We start from the raw sequence: 19677 nt of genomic DNA on the forward strand, positions 1-19677 counted from the left end.
GGCCCCCAGACACCCTTTTAGCTCAGTGGCGAAGTCATCTCTGAGGTTCACAGTTCAGCCAGGGAGCGGACAGCCCCATAAAACCAAATGGGACTAATGAGGTACAGCAGTCCAGGGACAAGGGTCAGAAGGTAGAAGGGGACAAGGAAGCTGGTGATAGGTAACCCAAGGTTGAGTAAGAATAGTGGATGTGTTATGAGGTTGCTAACCATTGTCATAGGGCAACAGGTGTACTGTTAAATAAGAAACTATTTTCTACTGTAAGCCTTCATCTAAAGCGAGAATAGCAGCACATTGGAAGAGTGTAGTTGATGTCACTGAACTGTGCATGTAGAAATTTTTGAAATGGTGTATCTTTGGCTATATATATTTTCACCAAAAAAAAAAAGGTCGAGAAGGGAGAGGGTTGACATGTTGTGGGGTTGTTAACCAATGTCATAAAACGATATGTGTACTACTGTTTCATGAGAAACTATTTGTTCTGTAAGCTTTCACCTGAAGTACAATAAAAAAAAAAAAAGTGCCCTTTTCACTCACACACGTATAGCATATCTCAGTACAAGGAAAACATTTACCATAGAATTTTAGGCAGAGAAATAAAGTCCCAACTCCTTAGCATGACAACTCTTGATCCGCCCTTTCTTAAGGGCAGCCTACCTAGTGCCACATTCATCAGTCACCACGCAACAGTTCGCTCTGTAGTTACCAGTTTCTCTCAGAACTCCTGGTCTTGGCACATTATTCATGTTCCTTGGTACTCTTAATCTCATCTTAAACATCACCTCCTCTTGGAAGATTTAACTTTCCTCTTCCAGGTACCTCATTTCCCTCTGTAGAGTCCTCTGCATATTTTTATCATTTTCTTGGGAAACAGAAGTGAACCCATGATAACTTGCTTAATAAGTCATTTTGGCTATGCTTTTTATAAGCAGTGAATTGTACATATAATCAAGAACTGTTCAGTGTTACTGGAATTTTGATTGTTACTCTGAATTCACATCCAATGATGTTATGTAGTTCTAACAGGAAAATCTTGTACAATTATGGCCTCAAATTACAATGTCAACAGCCAGAAATTCTGCTAAGCAAGATAACCATAACATGAAACAGTAATTGCAGCCAAAAGCTATGTTTTAGTGTAGATACAGTGAAAACATACACATACACTTTACATTAGGTTTTTCATCATATTTTAAACAGGTCTAAGACCCTGGCATGGGAACCAATAGTACAGAACAATTAGTAAAACTGGGGAGATTCAGGGCAGGAGGATTTTATTGAGGAATCAGGTGCAGTTTTAGTTATGTTTGTATTTTTCACTAGGTTACAAACTGTTTTCAAATGGTAAATGTATAGTAACCATGAGTACCATAATATGAATATAAAGGAGTGTACAAAGAGAGGCATATTTCTATATTATGTACCATAACCTCCAGTGTTATGTATACACACATGCACATACACCATATATAGTCAGAGGTGGGGAGCCAAATTTTGGAGGTGATTATAGTCTGGGGCTATAGGAGAAAGGCAGGTCAGCTGCTCAAACTACTAGGAAGTTAGAATTAGAGTTCTTTGATGATTTAGAATTCTATACTCAGAGAGCCTGGACTTAGCCTTAAGTGAACTACTCCAAAGTTAGAATAGGCAGAATAAGTGAGAGCAATTTCCTTTAACAGTAGGATAGATTTTTCACTAAAGTAACAAAGAACTCTCACACAAAGCAAACAAAACAAAACAGGTTTTAATGATTAAAACAGTAATGAATTAATCAGTTTATAATAACCTTTAACTAAGAGAAGCCCTAGAACCAGAAATAAGGATTTTAAAACTGCATGCAAAATCTAGTTGCCATAAAAATCAAAGCAATACAAAAAAAAACAAAAAACAAACTCAAGTTCCTAGCATAGACTCCAGGCCTTTTTATTTCCAATCCTTGGTAATCAGAATCTGTACAGTTTTACATGCTCTCAGTTGTGGAGAAATAAGATTATGTGTATAGAACTACAAGTATCCTTCACATATGGAAGATACAAAAGAACAGTGTCTTCCTCCACCTTTTCGGGTCATCTTGGGAAAAAAGGCACTCCCCAAGGTTCCTTGGTATCATCTTTGCTAGGTTTCCTACTCACATAATCTTTACATGTAAAGCTAATAGTCCACTCATTTGATAAATATAGGGACCACCAGGCATTGGAACTGCCTTTAACTCACATGCTAAACAACTGGCTTTCTTCACCACAATTTTGGATACCAGTTTCAAATAAAACATCTAGACTTTGTTTCCTTGGAAAGCCAATCATATGCTTAATCATTGGACTTTGGCATGTTTAGCCAAATGTATCATGGAACTGAAAGAACCACCAAAGATAATAGCAGAGGACTCTCAAACATTATTCTATTTTCTAACACCATCTGGTTCCAGCTCCCTTGTTCCAATTCAACTTTGTCCCATTCCCTTTCTTAACTACAACTGAGTGTCCTGAATGTGGGTTTAACCTCTCTGCTGAAAGATCTGTTAAAGAAAGATGCTTAGATTCATTACTATCTTTCTCTACGACAATCAAAACGAAGAGTAATGGAAGTCTGCAACTGCCCACAGGCATTTGTCCACTGCTTACAGAATCTTTAGACACCATCGCCTACGGCCAAGGAGAATTTGCTTTATCATTAACTTTGACTCGAGTCACAGTGAAACTGCACTTGGGTAACTAGTCTCAAATCAAATTGAACTTTAACATTTCTTTACATTTACTGCATCCACATAGTATGCAATTTTTGATGCTGAATAAGAGAAATGCGGCAATTGAAGGCTTCACCACAAGCATCACATTCATGGGTTTCTTGGATCTTCACCTCTGCATGGATCTTCTGATGGTTGACAAGGCTGCGCTGTTGACTGAAACTTTTATCACACTTCTCACACTTATAAGGTTTCTCTCCTGTGTGTATTCTTTGATGCTGAATAAGGCCTGAGTTCCGGCTAAAGGCCTTCCCACATTCATCACATTTATGGGGTTTATTCCCTGTGTGCACACCCTGATGTCGAATAAGATTACAAAGTTGACTGAAGCTTTTGCCACACTGTCTGCACAGATAAGGTCTCTCACCAGTGTGGATTCTCTGATGTTCAATAAGAAATGAGCTCCGACTGAAGCTTTTTCCACATACAGTACATAGGTAGGGCTTTTCACCAGTGTGGATTCTTTGATGTTGTACAAGATGAGCACTAACACTAAAAGTCTTCCCACATTCTTCACATTTATAAGATTTCTCCTTAGGGTAGACCTCCTGCTGTATAACAAGGCTGCAATTTGGATCAAAACTTTCCTTAGTTTCATTGTATGGATAAGTCTTCTCTCTGGTGTGAATTCTCTGATGCTGAATAAGGCCTGAGCTTCTACTAAAGGCTTTTCCACATTCCTCACATTTATGGGGTTTGTCTCCTGTGTGAATTCTCTGATGACGAGTAAGGTTGCAAAGCTGACTGAAGCTTTTCCCACACTCTTTACACTGATAAGGTCTTTCACCCGTGTGGATCCTCTGATGTTCAATAAGGAATGAACTCCGACTGAAGCTTTTTCCACATTCAATACAAAGAAAAGGCTTCTCACCAGTGTGAATTTTCTGGTGTTGTATAAGGTACGTACTTAATCTAAAGGCTTTCCCACATTCACCACATTTATGAGGTCTTTCCCCAGTGTGAATTCTCTGATGTTCAACAAGCAATGAATTTCGACTAAAGCTTTTCTTACATTTGGTACAGTGATAGGGTTTCTCACCAGTGTGAGTTCTCTGATGTTCAATAAGGTGTGACTTCCAACTGAAGGCTTTTCCACAGTCAGTACACTTATGGGGTTTCTCACCTGTGTGAATCCTTTGATGTTTAACAAGGCTCCTTCTCTGGCTGAAGCTCTGTTTACACTGGTTACACTGATAGGGCCTTTCTCCAGTGTGGATTCTCTGATGTCTAATAAGGGTTGAGCTCACACTAAATGTTTTTCCACAGTAATTACACTCATAGGGCCTTTCCCCAGTGTGAACTCTCTGATGTTCAATAACAAATGAATTGCGACTAAAGCTTTTCCCACATTCATTGCATTGAAAAGGTTTCTCACCAGTATGGACTCTTTGATGTTGAATGAAATGGGCTTTGCGGACAAAACCCTTTCCACACTCTTCACATTTATGACACTTTTCTTCTGTGCTTGGTCTCTTACGGATTATATTAGTGTTTCCTCTAAACATTCTTTGTTCCTGGGTCAAAGATTCCCTTGGTATTTCCCATAAGAAGATACCTCTCTGTTTATCTAACCTACCAACAAGTTCAAAGGTTTCCCTACCCATGGGATCCTGATCAATTTCACTTTTGATTCTTGTAACAATTACACTCTGTGGTTCCACTTCTTCTTCAATTTCCTCAATTTCCTGTTTCACAGTTGGTTCCTCATCCTTATCTTTGTTCAAAACATCTAGAATAATAAATAGGAAAATGCAAACATCAGCCAAGCTCTTTGCTAGCAAGGAGAAATTGTGAAAAATAGGTACTCAAGATAAATCAATCTACTATATCTATAAAATGTACTTTAACATCTCACAGTATTGTTGTGAGGATTAAATTAGTTCATATACATGTTTAGAACAGTACCTGGCAACAAGTATAAACTATATAAGTATTATTATTAGTTATATGACTCAATGAAATGGTTTTCTTGGAGAAGGCATATAAAAGAGAATTCAGGAGGCAAAGAATGAGACAATAGGAGCAAGCAGAGTTGGGAAGAAAGGCTGACAAATTAGTGTATTATGCAAGATAAGATAAGTAAACAAAATAAAACAAATAGTGGTGGGATGAACCAGTCTATCAAGGATGAAAGAATAACTTAGAAAGAAAACAATAGGTTCAGAAAAATTTAGGATGAGGAAGCATTACTGGAATGTAAGTAGGCCAAATAACAGAAAAGAACACATAAAAGGATGCTGAGAAGGGGTAAAAGACAAAGAACCAGGGGAAGTGACAGTTCATTTATTAACAAGAATTTATTGACTGTACAACAAAAGCATTACAGGTATAATAAGCCAGGATTCAAATACAAGACATGAAGCTCCCTTTGATTTGAATGGATGGTGAGCACAAATGGGTAAAGAATATGACAAAAAAAATATTAAGTAAAAAGCAGCTCCTATGGAAAGAAACAAAACGGCTTAAAAAAAATAGCTGAAGTGATATGGAGTCTATACCATAGAGACAAAATAAAAGTGAGTATAAAGGCACACGGTCAAAGTTAATGGAAAAAATTGAAAGAGCAGGCTGTGGTAGATCATGACCACAAATCATAGCTTTTTCTTCAAGTACAACTGATTCTCACTCCTCTGAAGATATAAAGCTCACTATCTTGTTCTAACTGGGAGTCTGTACGACATCTGAAAAATGAAAATCTTGCATGTGTTGAAGGAAAGATAAAATAATGCTCTATGAGGTAAGAGAGTGGCATATGTCTGCTTCTGACTTCTTTTCTGATTTTCCATCTCTTGCTGCCTGCTGGATAACTCCACTAGGAGATTCAATCACTACCAAATTTATATTTGACCCTAACAAGTTCCTTTTTCAGATGTTCTCTATTCTCTCAATTTTCTAGTCTTCTAACTGTGGAGTCATCTTTGAGTTTTCTTTTCAATAACTTCAAACCAGTCATTGTTAGTGTATTCCAGAAAATGTCTTCTCTTATTCCCCTAAGAAACTACTAGAAATTTAATTTCTCCTTAGGCTACTTATAGTGCCCCCTCTCAAATTCACTTTCAGTGGACTATGTTTTCTTTCACATAACAAAAATCAGAGAACTCCTTCAACTTTCTGCCTTCTACCTGTAAAATTTTCTGCAATGGTACATTAAGATATAGCCCATTCCTATCCAAGGCTAATTCATCCACCTCTCCTTGATCCCTCTCACCTCTGGACAATTGTTCAATTATCACCATTCTTTCCTCTTTCTTCAATTTACACTCTCCATCGACATCTTCCTACCAACATACGAACAGGCTCAACTTTATCTCTTTTTGGGAAAAAAACATGATTTGAATCTGAAATTCTCCTGACGAAAGCCAAGCTTTGAAAAATAATCTTAACACTGTAGCTGTCCATTTCTTAGCCATGTCTCCCATGTTCTCTTCCCATCCAATTTATTCTACAACTTACTGTGAAATCTGGTTTGTTTCCAGCATCTAGTGAAACTTCTCATTAAAGCACCAATGACTTTCAAATAACAAATACAACTGGGCATTTTTCAGTCCTTATTTTACTCAGCAACATTTGATACTGTTGACCATCCCTCATTTCTTGACACTGTCTTTGGTTTCCATGCTATTAAATTCTTCTAGTTCTCTCCCTATTTCTCTAGCTTTTTCTTCTCTCAGTTTTCCTCTTTTATTTCTCTTCTTTTGTCAATTGTTTAATATTAGTGTTACCCACATTTACCTTGCTCTATATACATACTCACTGGACCTCTCCACTTAAGTACCTTAGAAGGCTCACAATTAACATGATCATTATCATCTGTTGTCATGTCTCTCCCTACCTTTAATCATCTTCTTCTCTTAAGGGATGCCACCATCCGTTACCCTAAAGTCCCAAAGCAGGAAACCATCCTAGATTTCTTCCTTTTTCTCACTGTAATCAATCACCAAAACCACTGATTTTATACTCTGGCATCTAACCTCTCCTTTATACCCTCATAATCATGTTTTACCTGGATTATTATAACAGCAATCTAATAATCTTTGGCTCTGGTCTTTAGGCTGCCCCCACACTACATCATGTGCCTCACTGATTCCAAAAAGAGCTTCATAAAACAGAATTCTATTCATGTTACCACCAGCTGCCCATTGCCTAAGGTCAAGTCAATGTTCTTTACTATGATACATAAAGCTCTTCATAACACAGTCTCTTAGCTTTGACTCACCATCCCACCCCCAATCATATTTTTGATTAGTAAATTGCTTGGGTTGTAATCTTTTATGCCATTTCTTTGCATATCACATTCACTAAATGTCTCTCAACATTGTTCACCTGGCAAACTCTTGGTTTCTCTTTAAGATTCAGTTCAAAGCAATAGATCCTCTACACAGCCTTCACTGAGCCTATTAGACAGATTTAGGTGTTCTATTTTTATTGTTGGCCCATGTCCATAACTCTATACTCACTGACATCGAGTTGATTCCAACTTATAGTGACCCTACTGTAGCTATTATTATACTGTATTTTTAACTGTTTATGTGTTTGTCTCTTCAACTGGATTGTAAATTTCTTGTGAGAAGGGAGGTCCCTTCTTCGCATATTGTTCTGGGGTTTTATTCAAAGGACTAAGACAAAATTATTATTTGCAGATGATATGATTATCTACCAAAAAGTCTTAAAAGAAGCAAATGAAAATATAATAGAAACAAGACAGTACAGTTAGGTGACTAAAAACAAGATTACTATATACAATAAAAACTGGTTTTTATACAAGAATAACCAGTTACCAAATATTATAAAAAGGAGTCCTGGTGGTGCAGTGGTTAAGCACTCATCTGCTAACCAAAAGGTTAGTGGTTTGAACCTACCAGCCACTCCAAGAGAGAAAGATGTGGCAGTCTGCATCTGTAGATTACAGCCTTGGGAGCCCTGTGGGGCAGTTCTACTCTGTCCTATAGGGTCACTATGAGTCAGAATCGACTCGACGGCAATGGGTAAATATTATTAGAAAAATATACTCTTCACAGTAGTAACAAAAAAAATAAAACCTAGGAAATTCAGTATTTTAAGGATCTCAAGTCTTCCTAATCTATGACCCTAACTGCATCTTAATCAAAATCCTATGAACCAATCAGCCTCCCACCCCTAATAAATCTAAATTTCAACTGGAAAAACAGAGAAAACTAGTTTAGTGTATCATGAAAAAACAGTATTAAAGAAGGGCTTATTTTACCAGACATAAAAACATAATACATTTGTGGTGTAATGAATTATTTAACACGGCCCTTCTAGCCATGGTCTTTGGGACTCACACACATTGACTGAGTAGAACTATGGAAATAAGGTATATGGAACCTGTGGTGGTCGGGGTTATGTATCAACTTGGCTAGGCTATGATTCCCAATATTGCATGGTTGCCCTCCATTTTATGTGTTGTGGATCCTGACCTCTACATGTTGATGGGGCAGGACTGGTGGAGGGTATGTCTTGTGGGCACAGCCTTGCAGAAGGGCATAACTTAAGTCTCACCCTTACTCAAGTTACTTCCTTCCCTGGGATGCGGCCTGTATCTAAGGTATATGTGCGTGTGTCCCAGCAGGGCTCTCTCTCTGCATCTGGATCCTGTGTCTGGTCTGTGATCAACTGACCTCTAGTTCTTGGGAATTGAGCCAGCTGCCTGCCATCTAACCTGCCAATGCTGGGATTCACCAGCTTCCACAGCCCCGTGGGCCAGCAGCCTATCATCTGACCTGATATGCCAGCTTCCACAGCCTTGTGAGCCAGCAGCCTGTGGTATGACCTGCTGGTTTGGGTTCGTCAGCCTCTGCAGCCATGTGGGTCAGAAGAAGCCATGCCTGACCCACGGATTTGGGACTTGCCAGCCCCCACAACTACCTGAGCCATTTCCTTTATATGGTTCGTGAGTTCTGTGAGATGTTGCAGCGAATTAGGGAACTCAAAGATGGTAGGGAGAGTATTAAGGGGGGAAGGAGTAGTTGATGTTAGAGATGATGGTGTGGTACAGCAGTTTGGAAAAGTTGGACATTTGGGACATCTTTAACCTCTGCCTCATAGGAACCAGCTTTGTGCTGATCCTTATAAAAGAAATTATTTGTTTGACATTTCTGAAGTAAATAAAGCCAAATGACACTGGCATATAAAAATAAATAGATTAAAAAGATAGGCAGGTGAAGAAGACAGTGAATCTAGGATCCCACACATAGCAGCCTTGAAATAACTGCCCATTACATCTATGGTTGGTAGCTATAATCACCTTTTGGGGTATCTGTCATGCTTGCATCAAACGTTCCCATCCAGCAGTCATAGCTTGCCTCAAAGTGAGTCTCTCCCAGGAATTTGGAATTGAAACTAAATATCTATTTAGTATGAATATGACTATAATTGTAATCTATCAACTAAGAAGAGAAAGGAACAGAAGCATGTAAATAAACATAAGAAGGAAAAACTGGCCTGCCAAGGAGAAAGAAATAAAGCACAAAGAGAGAAAGAGTAATTACTAACTTCCTGAGAGAATGATCCAATTTCTGGTTTCAGTTCTTTCCTGATGTCCAGCTATAATCATGCTCATATATCCTATAAGATATCCCTATGTCCCTATAATAACCTTCCTTTTTGGCTTAAGCGAGCTTAAGTTGATCTCTATAATCTTTAACCAAACAGTTTTAATAATACAGTAATTGAGGCAGGAGAGAGAAGGCAAGGAAATGGTAAGGTGCAAGTGGCTGAACTTTTAGACAGAGCAGGAGTCAGTAAACTTTTTCTGTAAAAGGTCAGATAATAAGTATTTCTGGCTTTGGGAGCTATATGGTCTCTATTACAACTATTCAATTCTGCCACTGTAGTACAAAAGCAGTCACAGACAATATACAAATAACAGGCATGTCCATGTTTCAATAAAACTTTATTTATGAAAATGGGCAGTGGGCCAAATTTGACTTGTACGCCACAGTTGCCAACCCCAACATCCAAGAACATAAAAAGAAAAGTTTTCTTGGTAAAAGAATGGGAGAATGGAAAAGAACCTACATTCCTAACACAGTGCTTGATAACTATTTATTGAATGAATAAGTATTTGAACAAATGACTGAAGAGAGAGACTATAATCAAAGAAGAGAAACAATGAGTTCAAGGTCTTGTATGCACAGCAATTCCCAGTTCTGTCCAGGTCCAATGTGGCTCATATAGTCTGGAAAGAAGTCATTAAAACTGCAAAAGTCAAAGAACTAAGAAGTCAAGTCATCAGCTGTATCATCAATGTAGCTACTAAAGTGTTTTTTAAAAAAAAAAGTAGCACAGAATGGGAAAGTATGAATGAGAAGCCAAAAATTATAAAGCTAGAAGAGAGCTGGGTTATGAAAAGGAAGGCAATGACGTGGAGGAAAAGTATTACATTGTAACTATAGAGTAATAATAGTGACCTCTCATCCAGGGGATGAAATGGGGTCTACAGAGGAGGATGAAAGGATTGTCGGGGGCAGAAATAATAAATGATGGAAAACTGTATTTCAGTTAAAGAAGAGAGCCTGAAAGTACAAGACCTCAGATGTGCTTGCCACCACACTTTTGTTCATATGGTACTCACATGCTGTTGTACTTGGAGCAGGCATGGCTGGGCACTTGGTATCAACCAGGATACCATATGTGTGGATAAAGCTGGCAGTGACTCAGAGACATCATGGCATACAAAGAAAAAAAAAAAAAATCAGCAGCCAATATGGGCGGAGATTGAAGCGGTGTGCAGGCAATGACAGATGAGGCTAGAAAGCGAGGCACAGGCTATACTTAGGAGGGCCTGGCACACTGGTTAAGAGATCAGCTGCTAACCAAAAGGATGGCAGTTCAAATCCACCAGCTACTCCTTGGAAACTCTATGGGGCAGTTCTACTCTGACCTATAGGGTAGCTATGAGCTGGAATCAACTTGACAGCAACGGGTTTGGTTTTTGGTTTTTAGTTTAGTATGGCAGGAAGAGATCCCTGGATGGTGCAAACAGTTTGCTTTTGGCTACTAACAGAAAAGTTGGCAGTTTAAATCCACACCACGGCACTGCGGGAGAAAGGTCTGGTGATCTGCTTCTGTAAAGATTACAGTCAAGAAAATCCTATGGAGCTCAGTTCTACTCTGTAACACATGGCATCACCATGAGTTACAATCAGGTTTTGTTTGTAATATGACAGGATAAAAAAATTAAGATTTTTATCGTGTATGCTATCAGGAACAATCAAAAGTTTTAAGCAGTTAACTAATACAAAATCACTTTGGTGGCAACAGAGAGACTGTATTAAGAGAAAAGAGACAGGTGGCGAGGGGCTAGTTTAGGGGCTAAAGAAATAATCCAGTCAAGGAGTATTGAGTTTTCAACATACTTTGATGGTTACGAGGGTGGGGAGGGAGGGAGAGGGTTATTCACTAACTAGATAGTAGACAAGAATTATCTTAGGTGAAGAGAAGAACAGCACACACTACAGGTGAAGTCAGCGCAACTGGACTAAACCAAAACTAAGAAGTTTCTGAACACAACCAAACACTTTGAGGGACAGAGTAGCAGGGGCGGGGGTCTGGGGACCACACTTTCAGGGGACATCTAGGTCAACTGGCATAACAAAGTTTATTAAGAAAATGTTCTGCATCCTACTTTGGTGAGTGGCATCTGGGGTCTTAAAAGCTAGCAAGCGGCCGTCCAAGATGCATCAAGTGGTCTCAACCCACCTGGAGTAAAGGAGAATGAAGAACACCGAAGACGCAAAGAAAGTATTAGCCCAAGAGACAGAAGGGGCCACATAAACCAGAGACTACATCACCCTGAGACCAGAAGAACTAGATAATGCCCAGCTATCACCAATGACCACTGTGACGGGGAACACCACAGGGAGTCCCTGATGGAGGAGAAAAGTGGGGTGCAGAATTCAAATTCTAGTAAAAAGGCCAGATTTAATGGTCTAAGACTGGAGGAACCCCAGAAAGCTTGGTCCCTGGACTCTGTCAACCCAGAACTAAAATCATTCCTGAGGTGAACTCTTCAGACAAAGACTAGACTGGACTATGGGACATAAAATGATACTCGTGAAGAGTGTGCTCCTTAGCTCAAGTAGATACACAAGACTAAATCAGTAGCTCCTGTCTGGAGGTAAGATGAGAAGGCAGAGAAGGTTAGGAGCTGGTCGAATGGACACGGGAAATCAGAGTCGGAAAGGAGGAGTGTGCTGTCACAGTATAGGGAGAGCGATTAGGGTCGCGTAACAATGTATGTATAAATTTTTGTATCAGAGACTAGCTTGAATTGTAAACTTTCATTTAAAGCACAACAATAAAAAAAAAGTAGCATTGAGTTTTCAAATAAGTATACTCATTTGGTCACACGAATATTTCAGTATTTAATATACACCTGGCTCTGTGCTAAGCGTGGTATATTAAATGGAAAAGACACAGTTACTGTTCTCAGTATGGTTAGAGAAATAACACACAAAGAATGATTATAGTATAGTATAACAAATTCAACAATGGAAGTGTTTAGAAGGTACCACAGAGAAAGGCATGCTTAACTCTGAAGAGGAGGCCTTTGAGATCTTAATGGATTATTTCAGACATGCCAGGTATGAGTTACTTATGTGATCTTCAAAAGCAGATCACTAGGAATTTGGAGCTCAACAGAGAAGACACTAGTGTTGATAGTAATCAACACTTACATCATTACATGCCAGTCAGTGTTCTAGGTGCTTTACATATATTAACTTAGTTAAAGCTCACATAACATGAAGAGGTGTTATTACTATCTCCATTTTTAAAACAAGAAACTGAGGCACAGAGAGACTAAGTAATTCACCCATGGTTACAAGGCTACTGCGTGGATGAAGCAGGATTTGATACTAGGCAGTTAGGCTCCTTATTACATCTCTCAGCTGGAGATAAAGACTCAGGATTTATAAAGATTCGGGTAGCTGATGGCCTGAGTATAGTTAAGGTCCCCCATGGAAAGCGTACAGACTGAGAGGAAGTATGAGACTGTAAGCCAATAGAGGAAAGCAATAAAGAGTTTCAAATATCCATAGACAGGTGGAATAACAAGGTTAAAAAAAGAGTCTACAGCATTTGACAATTAAGTCATTAAAGACCAATGTTAGAACAATTTATAGGGAGTGGTAGTGAGAAGACAAAGGGGCTTAGAGATATGGGCGATAACAAAGTACAGAACATGAATTATCCTACTGCTACAAAAACTTGGCTGTGAAGAATGAGTAGCAAGTTACAGGGAGTAGTAAGAGATAGACCTTGGCTCAAAGGAGCTCCCTCACCCCTCCACCTTTCTTCTCCCATTGGAAGAACCATAAACATACCTATCATCAGAGCAAAGTTACCATGCAAGAAGGAGCAGAGACTGACACTATAAGGAAAAAAAGGATGACTCATTAAGTTTTTGGTGAAGTGAGAAGATGGGAGCAGCTTTAAGTTTGCAGATGAAGTGCAGAGAAATTGAGAGTTCATGTTCAGTGGTCTCTATGTTCTCTGTGAAACAGAAGGTGAGGTCCACTACTGAGTGATGAACCCAAGGAAAACTCTAAGCTTTTGGAATAGTCACTAAAAGGAACAGGGGGATGAGCAAATCAAGGACAAAAAGACTGCTGAGATGTAAAGACCCAGTGGAGACTAGAAGAAAAAAAGTCATGCATATATAGGGGGCATATAAGACCAAGACCTTTGGTTATAGAATTTCTCCTGCTGTGTTTAGCAACTCAGGTACAGGAGGAGAAAAGGCAGATTTTATAACTGATACAGGATTTGAAGTTTGAAGAGTGGGTAGAGCATAAAGACAATGTGTCAAGCAAGACAGCATGCTGGTGAGGGATTTATTTATATACAGGACCATGGGTTAGATGAGGAGTTACAGTCAGGAGGGGACTGACAGCCTGTGGGGAAAAAAACCAAGAAGTCAAGGGACAGGAAACACCATTAAGAATGAGTAAGTTTAGTAGGAAAGGAGTAGGAGAGGTAGAAAGATCAGTTATAGTAAGCTCCACAAGAGCAGAGAGTATGCCTGTTCTGGTCACCCTTGTTTAGTTAATATCAATAAACATCCATTGCATAAATAATTCGTCAGATAATAGATACTGGGGTTTAAGATTTGTCTGTTATAACAAAATCGAGGGTATAATTACGGATGTGAGCTGCTAAATAAAGCTGGAGAGCAGGGTCCTTGGGGGTCAATGTGGTCAACACACACTAAAACTCAAGTACTGGCTGGGTCATCCACGTGCTGAAATCTACAATGGTGTGGGTTAGAACAGAGAAGATTGTGAAACATGTGACAAAGTATATGTGTGAGGGACATATAGTGAAAAGGAATTGAGCAGGTAAAGCAAGACTGCTGAGGCCCCAAAGGAGAAATTTTGCTTAAAGGTGGAAAATGATTGCTTTGGGAAGAGCACTGAAAAGCTGGGAGAACAACATTTCTCCCTTCTAGCCTTGCGATAAAGGATGGGGAAGGAGGAGAAGTGTGGGAGAATAAGCAGCCCCCACTTGAAGGAGTGCCAGAGAAGTGGTGTCCTTGAGAAAGTGCCAGGTTTCAGTTAAGGCCAGGAGGGGTAAGGAACATCATGTGAAGAGGAACAGAGGCTCCAGAAGGCAGAGTGAAAGGGGTGGGAGGAAAGTAGTGGGAGGATGAGCCAGGAGGGAAAGTACAGAGCAATATGGGAATGAGAGTATGAAGACAGGAGGCCAGAAAGGCTTGTATTTTGGTCACCACAAGGACACTAAGGATAAGAGTCATGGAAATAATAACCGGCTGTAAGGTTTGGATCAGAACTTTGAATAAAACAGTTTTGGTACTGGTCCAAGTGTTCTCAGAGTCTGGTTTCTAGTAGCTTTTTAGATATTTTAATCATAGAAACAAGATTCTTACCCAGTGACACCAGGTTCCCATAATTCTCCATCATCACATCTTTATACAGGCTTCTCTGAGCTGGGTCCAGATAATCCCACTCCTCCTGGGTAAAAAACACAGCCACATCCTCAAATGTCAGCAACCCCTGAAATAGTATGATTTCCGTAGTCAGTTCCTGTTGTCTCAAGGACAACTCTACCACTGGAAGTGGCAGAGGCAATCACTTATCAGGGCCCAGTAGGCTAGGAGGAACATAGTAACTCAAGAGTTCCAAGTTGGGTCCAACTCTGAGAACTAGCTGTAACAGACAGGCACCTTAGACTACAGGGCAACTTGGCTGGAATCCTGTCCTGAGAATAAAGCTGGTTTAATAATTATGCCCTAATATTTTCTGGTTTCAGAATTATGCCTTAATATTTTAATTCTAGTAAGCTGCCCCAAGACCTCTTCCAGCTTTTCACCTTATTGCTCCGCTCCAATTCTCTATTCGCACCAGCTAGTGACCCTGTTCTATTCCACCAGGTTCTCTAGGCATCCACCCTGGGTCCAGGCATGGTGCCCAGCGCAGAAGACACAGGGGAGGGACAGAAGACACAGATGAGTGCCTCATCTGGAGAACTCACAAGTGAGAGCCAGCCAGGGGCATTACTAATTCTCTCCAGCCGATTTATCAAGTCGCTCTAGAAATAAAAGGAGTCAATGGGCAGTTTGGTCGCGACCGCACCCCAGAGCCCTAGGGGGTAGTTCCCTGCAGGTGGTGGCCCTAAAGACCGCCGTAGGGGTGGCCCAGTGGCGCGGTCTAGCACAGGTAATAGTGAGAGAACGGGGATACCCGGAGGGGCGACTTACCTTTGGCTCGGGCGGGGGGCTCGGGGCGGCCATCTCCCGGCCCGAGAAACGGGACAGGAACCTGCGGCGGCTGCACGGAAAGGAGCGTCTGGTGAGGCCTACCTGACCCCAGGAGATTAGGCCCGACGAAGACGAGGCCTCCTGGCTGGGTCCAGCCAGGTCCTGCCTCGGTCCCCGGGCGGTCACGACCCCAGGCGCATATCAGACGCGCTCCCTTGACCGTCCCCCAGCCCCCAACCCCTCCTCTGCCAGGTTGCGCAGCCTTCCAGGCCTCTCCAAAGCCTCCTCCCCACTGCTAGTTCCTCCTCCTTTCAGCCTAGGAGCGCTATGACCGCCCGCGCCCGAACCACAGGCGTCACCCGGTATCTTCCCAGGACGCCCACCCCACCCCCCTCCCCGCCCCACTACAACTCCCGTCATGCTCCGAGAGAGCGCCGCGGTCCAGCCTCTGTCGGCAATGACTACCGGACTACAATTCCCGGCGTGCACAGGGAGGGCGACGACAGCGAGCCTTAACAGGAAAAAAGTGACATCTGCCATTCAGCTTACAGCCCATTGGCTGGTCTTGGAGCGTCACTGCCGGCTGAGGGCTGAGCTCCGGCTCGTAGCTTTCCTTGGAAATGGCGGCTTTGTCTGTGTTCGGCATTACCAGAAGAGGCCTCATGTGGATAGTCTCAGGGGCGCCTCGCCGGCAGTTTTGGTTTCCATCCAGGTAAAGGCGAAGGTTAGATGGTGGGTCACTTTCATGGAAAGTAAAGAGAGAAACTGATGAGCATGAAGGGGTTTCTGAAGGGGGTGTCATGTTACTAGGACGGGACCTAATACCATGAAAGTATAATATCAAGCATGAAGGACAAATTCAAAAGGGGGTGTCATGCTGTTAGGATGGAATTTAATAGCAAGAAAGTGCGTTAGGGGCCTGAGTTCAGAAGCTTTAGCACCGCTTTCCGCGAGGGTGGGGACCCAGTTACTTCTCCCGGCCTCAGTTTTCTTATAACGGAAATAATACACTCAGTAATGTATTAAGCAAACAGTATTGACTATGTGCCAGACGCTAAATGACTCGGAATGATCAATTTGGATCACGAACGTGAAAGTGCTCAGTAAACTAAACTATGCGGGGTATATTCACAAACAAGATTCAGAAATTAAGTGCGGTCTTTTCATTTTGTTCATTGTTCCATTCATTTACACAGCAGATATTAAATATCTTCTCTGGACCAGCATTTCCCTAAGCGTGGAGGCTATAGCGGCAGAAACGGAGTTCCTTCTCAGAGCTTAAGTACTCTGACATATGAGGAAACTGAGGCCCATAGAAGGGAAGTATTTTTCTCAAAGTCACAAAGCAAGTTAATTGCAGAGCTGCGGCTAGAACCCAGGTCAACTAACTCCCCATCGACTTTTCCCACTGCACCATGTGGAATTGTTTGAAGTTAATACCTGTTTGACCCAGGTAGTGTTTAGGGCATTCTCCTCAGGGAACAATGTATGTCCTCTCTTAGGTTTCAGGCAAAAACTGTCCAGAAGGATTTTTTTCCTTGGACTTTGACATCAGTTCATGTATTAGCGTCTCCTCTTCATTGACTAGTATTTGTTATCTCTCAAATCTTGAAGTTTATTTCATTCATTAATTCAGCAAATATTTGGAGTATCTACTATATGCCGGGGTCTATTTTAAGTGTTAGGGCTACAGTAGTGAATAAGGCAAAGTTCAAAGTTTTGTCCTCATAGACTGTTCTAGTGGAGAAGAAAATAAAGAATGTAGAATAGAATTTCAGGAAGTGGAAAATTAAGACAACTAGAGCACAACAAGAGAGTGAGATGGAAGGAATGAATTACATTCTGAGTGTGATGAGATGTGACTGGACTGGTTTGAGAAAATAAGAGGTGAGGAAGTAGAGACTAAGTATAGACAGCTCGTTTAAGAAGCTTTATTGTAAAGGAGGGGAGCATGGAGTCTGGGGAGAATTTTTTTCTTCAAAGATGGAAGATGTTACAGCATACTTTGAGCCAATGGGAATATTCTAGCAGAGAAGGAGAAATTGATAAAGAATTGATGCAGACAGAGGGATTAATTGCTAGAAGAAAGTCCTTGAGTAGGCAGAGAGGAATAGCATTAAAAACCATATTCTTGGCCAGGTGCAGCAGCTTCATTTCCAGCTTCTGTGACCAAATCCAATCAGATGCCAACTCCATGGGAAAAAGGAATCCCAAGGTAGTTCATGAATAAACCTTTTATTGACTACTTTGACTATGTCAAGCAGATTCCATCATTGGCCCATATACTTGAAACTAGTTATTCAAATAGTTACTAAATGTGTTTTCAGAGGATCCCAAAATTAATGAGACAAGTCTGTGTGTCCAGGAGTTTATAATCTGGTACAGTAGTTCTCAACTGGGAACAATTTTGCCTCCCCCCTCTCTATCCCCCCAGGGGACATTTGGCCATGTCTGGAGATATTTTTGGTTGTCATGACTGGGGATGGGAGTGCCACTGGCATCTACTGGATAGAGGCTACAGATGCTGCTAAGCATCCTACAGTACATAGGACAGCCTCCCACAACAAAGAATTATTTAGTTCAAAATGTCAATAGTGCTGAGGTTGAGAAACCCTGATCTAGTAAGAGAAGTGGAATATAGATAAAATTAAAACTCAGGTAGGATGTGATCTGTTCTGAGAATAATAAAAACAAAGTGCTGCAGGAGATCAGAGGAGCTCACAGATATATTTGATTGGGGAGACGAGGGAAGGCTTCTTAGAATAGTTTTGTCCTAGAACTTGTGGGATGGATAAGATTTCTGCAGATGGAGATGAAAGGTAGACATTTCAGATGGGACATAGCTTCAGCCAACACATGGTGTCAGGAAAGGGGAAGCGTGTTTGAGAAACAATGTAGTTTGGGTAGAGTTTAGAGGGTATATAGGAGATTAGTGGGAGACGAGGTTAGAGAAGTAGATTGAGGTCAGAGCCTAGAGGACTGGGAATCCCAAACAGGAAGATTTAACTTCTTTGTCCATTCTTTTTTTTTTTTTTTAAATTTCATCCATTCTTAAGAGTTCTTACAGCACATAAAATATGTTATTAGCTTCTGTTTTCTATCTGTGTCAACTCCTAAACTATAAGCATTCTGTGGGCAGGGACTCTTGTCTTACTCTCCACAGGGTCCAGAAGAGTGGTAAGTGTGTAGATAATTTGTTGATTTTGATTGGTGGGCAAGATTGAGTCTGGTGTTTGTCAACTTCACTAATGCAGTGAGCCAAAGATTCACATATATATTTTTGATGATTCCAGAAAAGAGAAAGAGCCAGTGTTGGCTGAGACAGTAGAAGAGGTGAAGAAAGAACCTATCCTGGCATGTCCACCCTTACGAAGCCAAACATACATACCACCTGATGATCTCCAGAGTCGTCTGGAATCTTGTGTCAAAGAAGTTTTTGGTCCATCTGTTCCTAGGAATTGGCAGGACATCTCCCTGGATGATGGTTATCTGAAGTTTAGTCTCTTGGCACATCTAGCTGATGACTTGGGCCATGCAGTGCCTAACTCGAGACTTCATCAGATGTGCAGAGTCAGAGATGTTCTTGATTTTTACAATGTTCCTGTTCAGGATAGATCGAAATTTGATGAACTTATGGCCAATAATCTGCCTCCCAATTTGAAAATTAGTTGGGGTTACTGAGCAATTCAGAGGAGGAACACATTGAAATCTCTCCCCCACCCCAAGCAAGTTGGAGTTATCAGACCTTTTGATATTTTACCATGTGAAATACTACCAGACTCTCCTCTAAACCTGCTTTTTTTATGGAAGAATGCGTCATCTTTTTTTTTTCTTGTGTTATGAATTGGCAAATAACAGGATTTTTTTTTTTCACATTTGCTGAAATCTTTTTTTTTTTTTTTTTAATTATAATCAGGTCATTAATAATTTATGAAATTCTTTTTCTACAGTTAATTTGGGTGTAAGACAGGAGGCCATTACAAATTCAGATATGGACTTGACACTTTATAGTAGTTGCAAGAAAATGTTTTAATCCTGTTAGGACTCTTAAATGTGAGAAACAGATGAGATACTTATAAAAGAAACATAAAAGGCTATGTTGCTTATTATAGGAAGGTGTTTCTTTTACTGTCTGCTTTACTGTACAAGTAGAAAGTGATACTGTGCATTCTATATTCCATGTCTCTTGGAATTA

General features: G+C 40.7%; 2 protein-coding genes across 5 annotated transcripts; one reads left to right on the top strand and one right to left on the bottom strand.

The window, feature by feature from the left end:
• Positions 1-1719: 1719 nt before the first annotated feature.
• On the bottom strand, positions 1720-15813 carry ZNF189 (zinc finger protein 189). 4 transcript variants are annotated; one of them, XM_012554359.2, is made up of 3 exons: positions 15483-15813; positions 14652-14733; positions 1720-4472 (listed from the first exon to the last, which is right to left on the bottom strand). In XM_012554359.2, the coding sequence occupies exons 1-3, from the start codon at positions 15513-15515 to the stop codon at positions 2752-2754; spliced, it is 1836 nt and encodes a 611-aa protein (XP_012409813.1). In that variant the 5' UTR covers positions 15516-15813; the 3' UTR covers positions 1720-2751. The 4 variants fall into 4 exon arrangements, with proteins under 4 accessions (XP_012409813.1, XP_004372271.1, XP_004372270.1 ...); XM_004372214.3 differs by having other exon boundaries at positions 14652-14736; XM_004372213.3 differs by having other exon boundaries at positions 14652-14778.
• A 258-nt stretch (positions 15814-16071) lies between these two features.
• MRPL50 (mitochondrial ribosomal protein L50) lies at positions 16072-19384 on the top strand. Its single transcript, XM_004372216.2, has 2 exons — positions 16072-16194; positions 18776-19384. The coding sequence occupies exons 1-2, from the start codon at positions 16103-16105 to the stop codon at positions 19161-19163; spliced, it is 480 nt and encodes a 159-aa protein (XP_004372273.1). The 5' UTR covers positions 16072-16102; the 3' UTR covers positions 19164-19384.
• The last annotated feature ends 293 nt before the right edge of the window (positions 19385-19677 follow it).

The sequence above is a fragment of the Trichechus manatus genome, unplaced genomic scaffold, assembly GCF_000243295.1.
Source record: "Trichechus manatus latirostris isolate Lorelei unplaced genomic scaffold, TriManLat1.0 scaffold00016, whole genome shotgun sequence".
NCBI classification, from domain to species: Eukaryota; Metazoa; Chordata; class Mammalia; order Sirenia; family Trichechidae; genus Trichechus; species Trichechus manatus.

Bases quoted from the DNA above. Each gene is read 5' to 3' on its own strand.
- ZNF189 (XM_004372213.3), bottom strand. From the start codon at position 15,515: ATGGCCGCCCCGAGCCCCCCGCCCGAGCCAAAG. The intron at 14,779-15,482 runs GTAAGTCGCCCC...ATACTATTTCAG, and splicing joins GCCCCCCGCCCGAGCCAAAG to GGGTTGCTGACATTTGAGGA. The intron at 4,473-14,651 runs GTAAGAATCTTG...TTATTATTCTAG, and splicing joins TGGGAACCTGGTGTCACTGG to ATGTTTTGAACAAAGATAAG.
- MRPL50 (XM_004372216.2), top strand. From the start codon at position 16,103: ATGGCGGCTTTGTCTGTGTTCGGCATTACCAGAAGAGGCCTCATGTGG. The intron at 16,195-18,775 runs GTAAAGGCGAAG...TGATGATTCCAG, and splicing joins CAGTTTTGGTTTCCATCCAG to AAAAGAGAAAGAGCCAGTGT.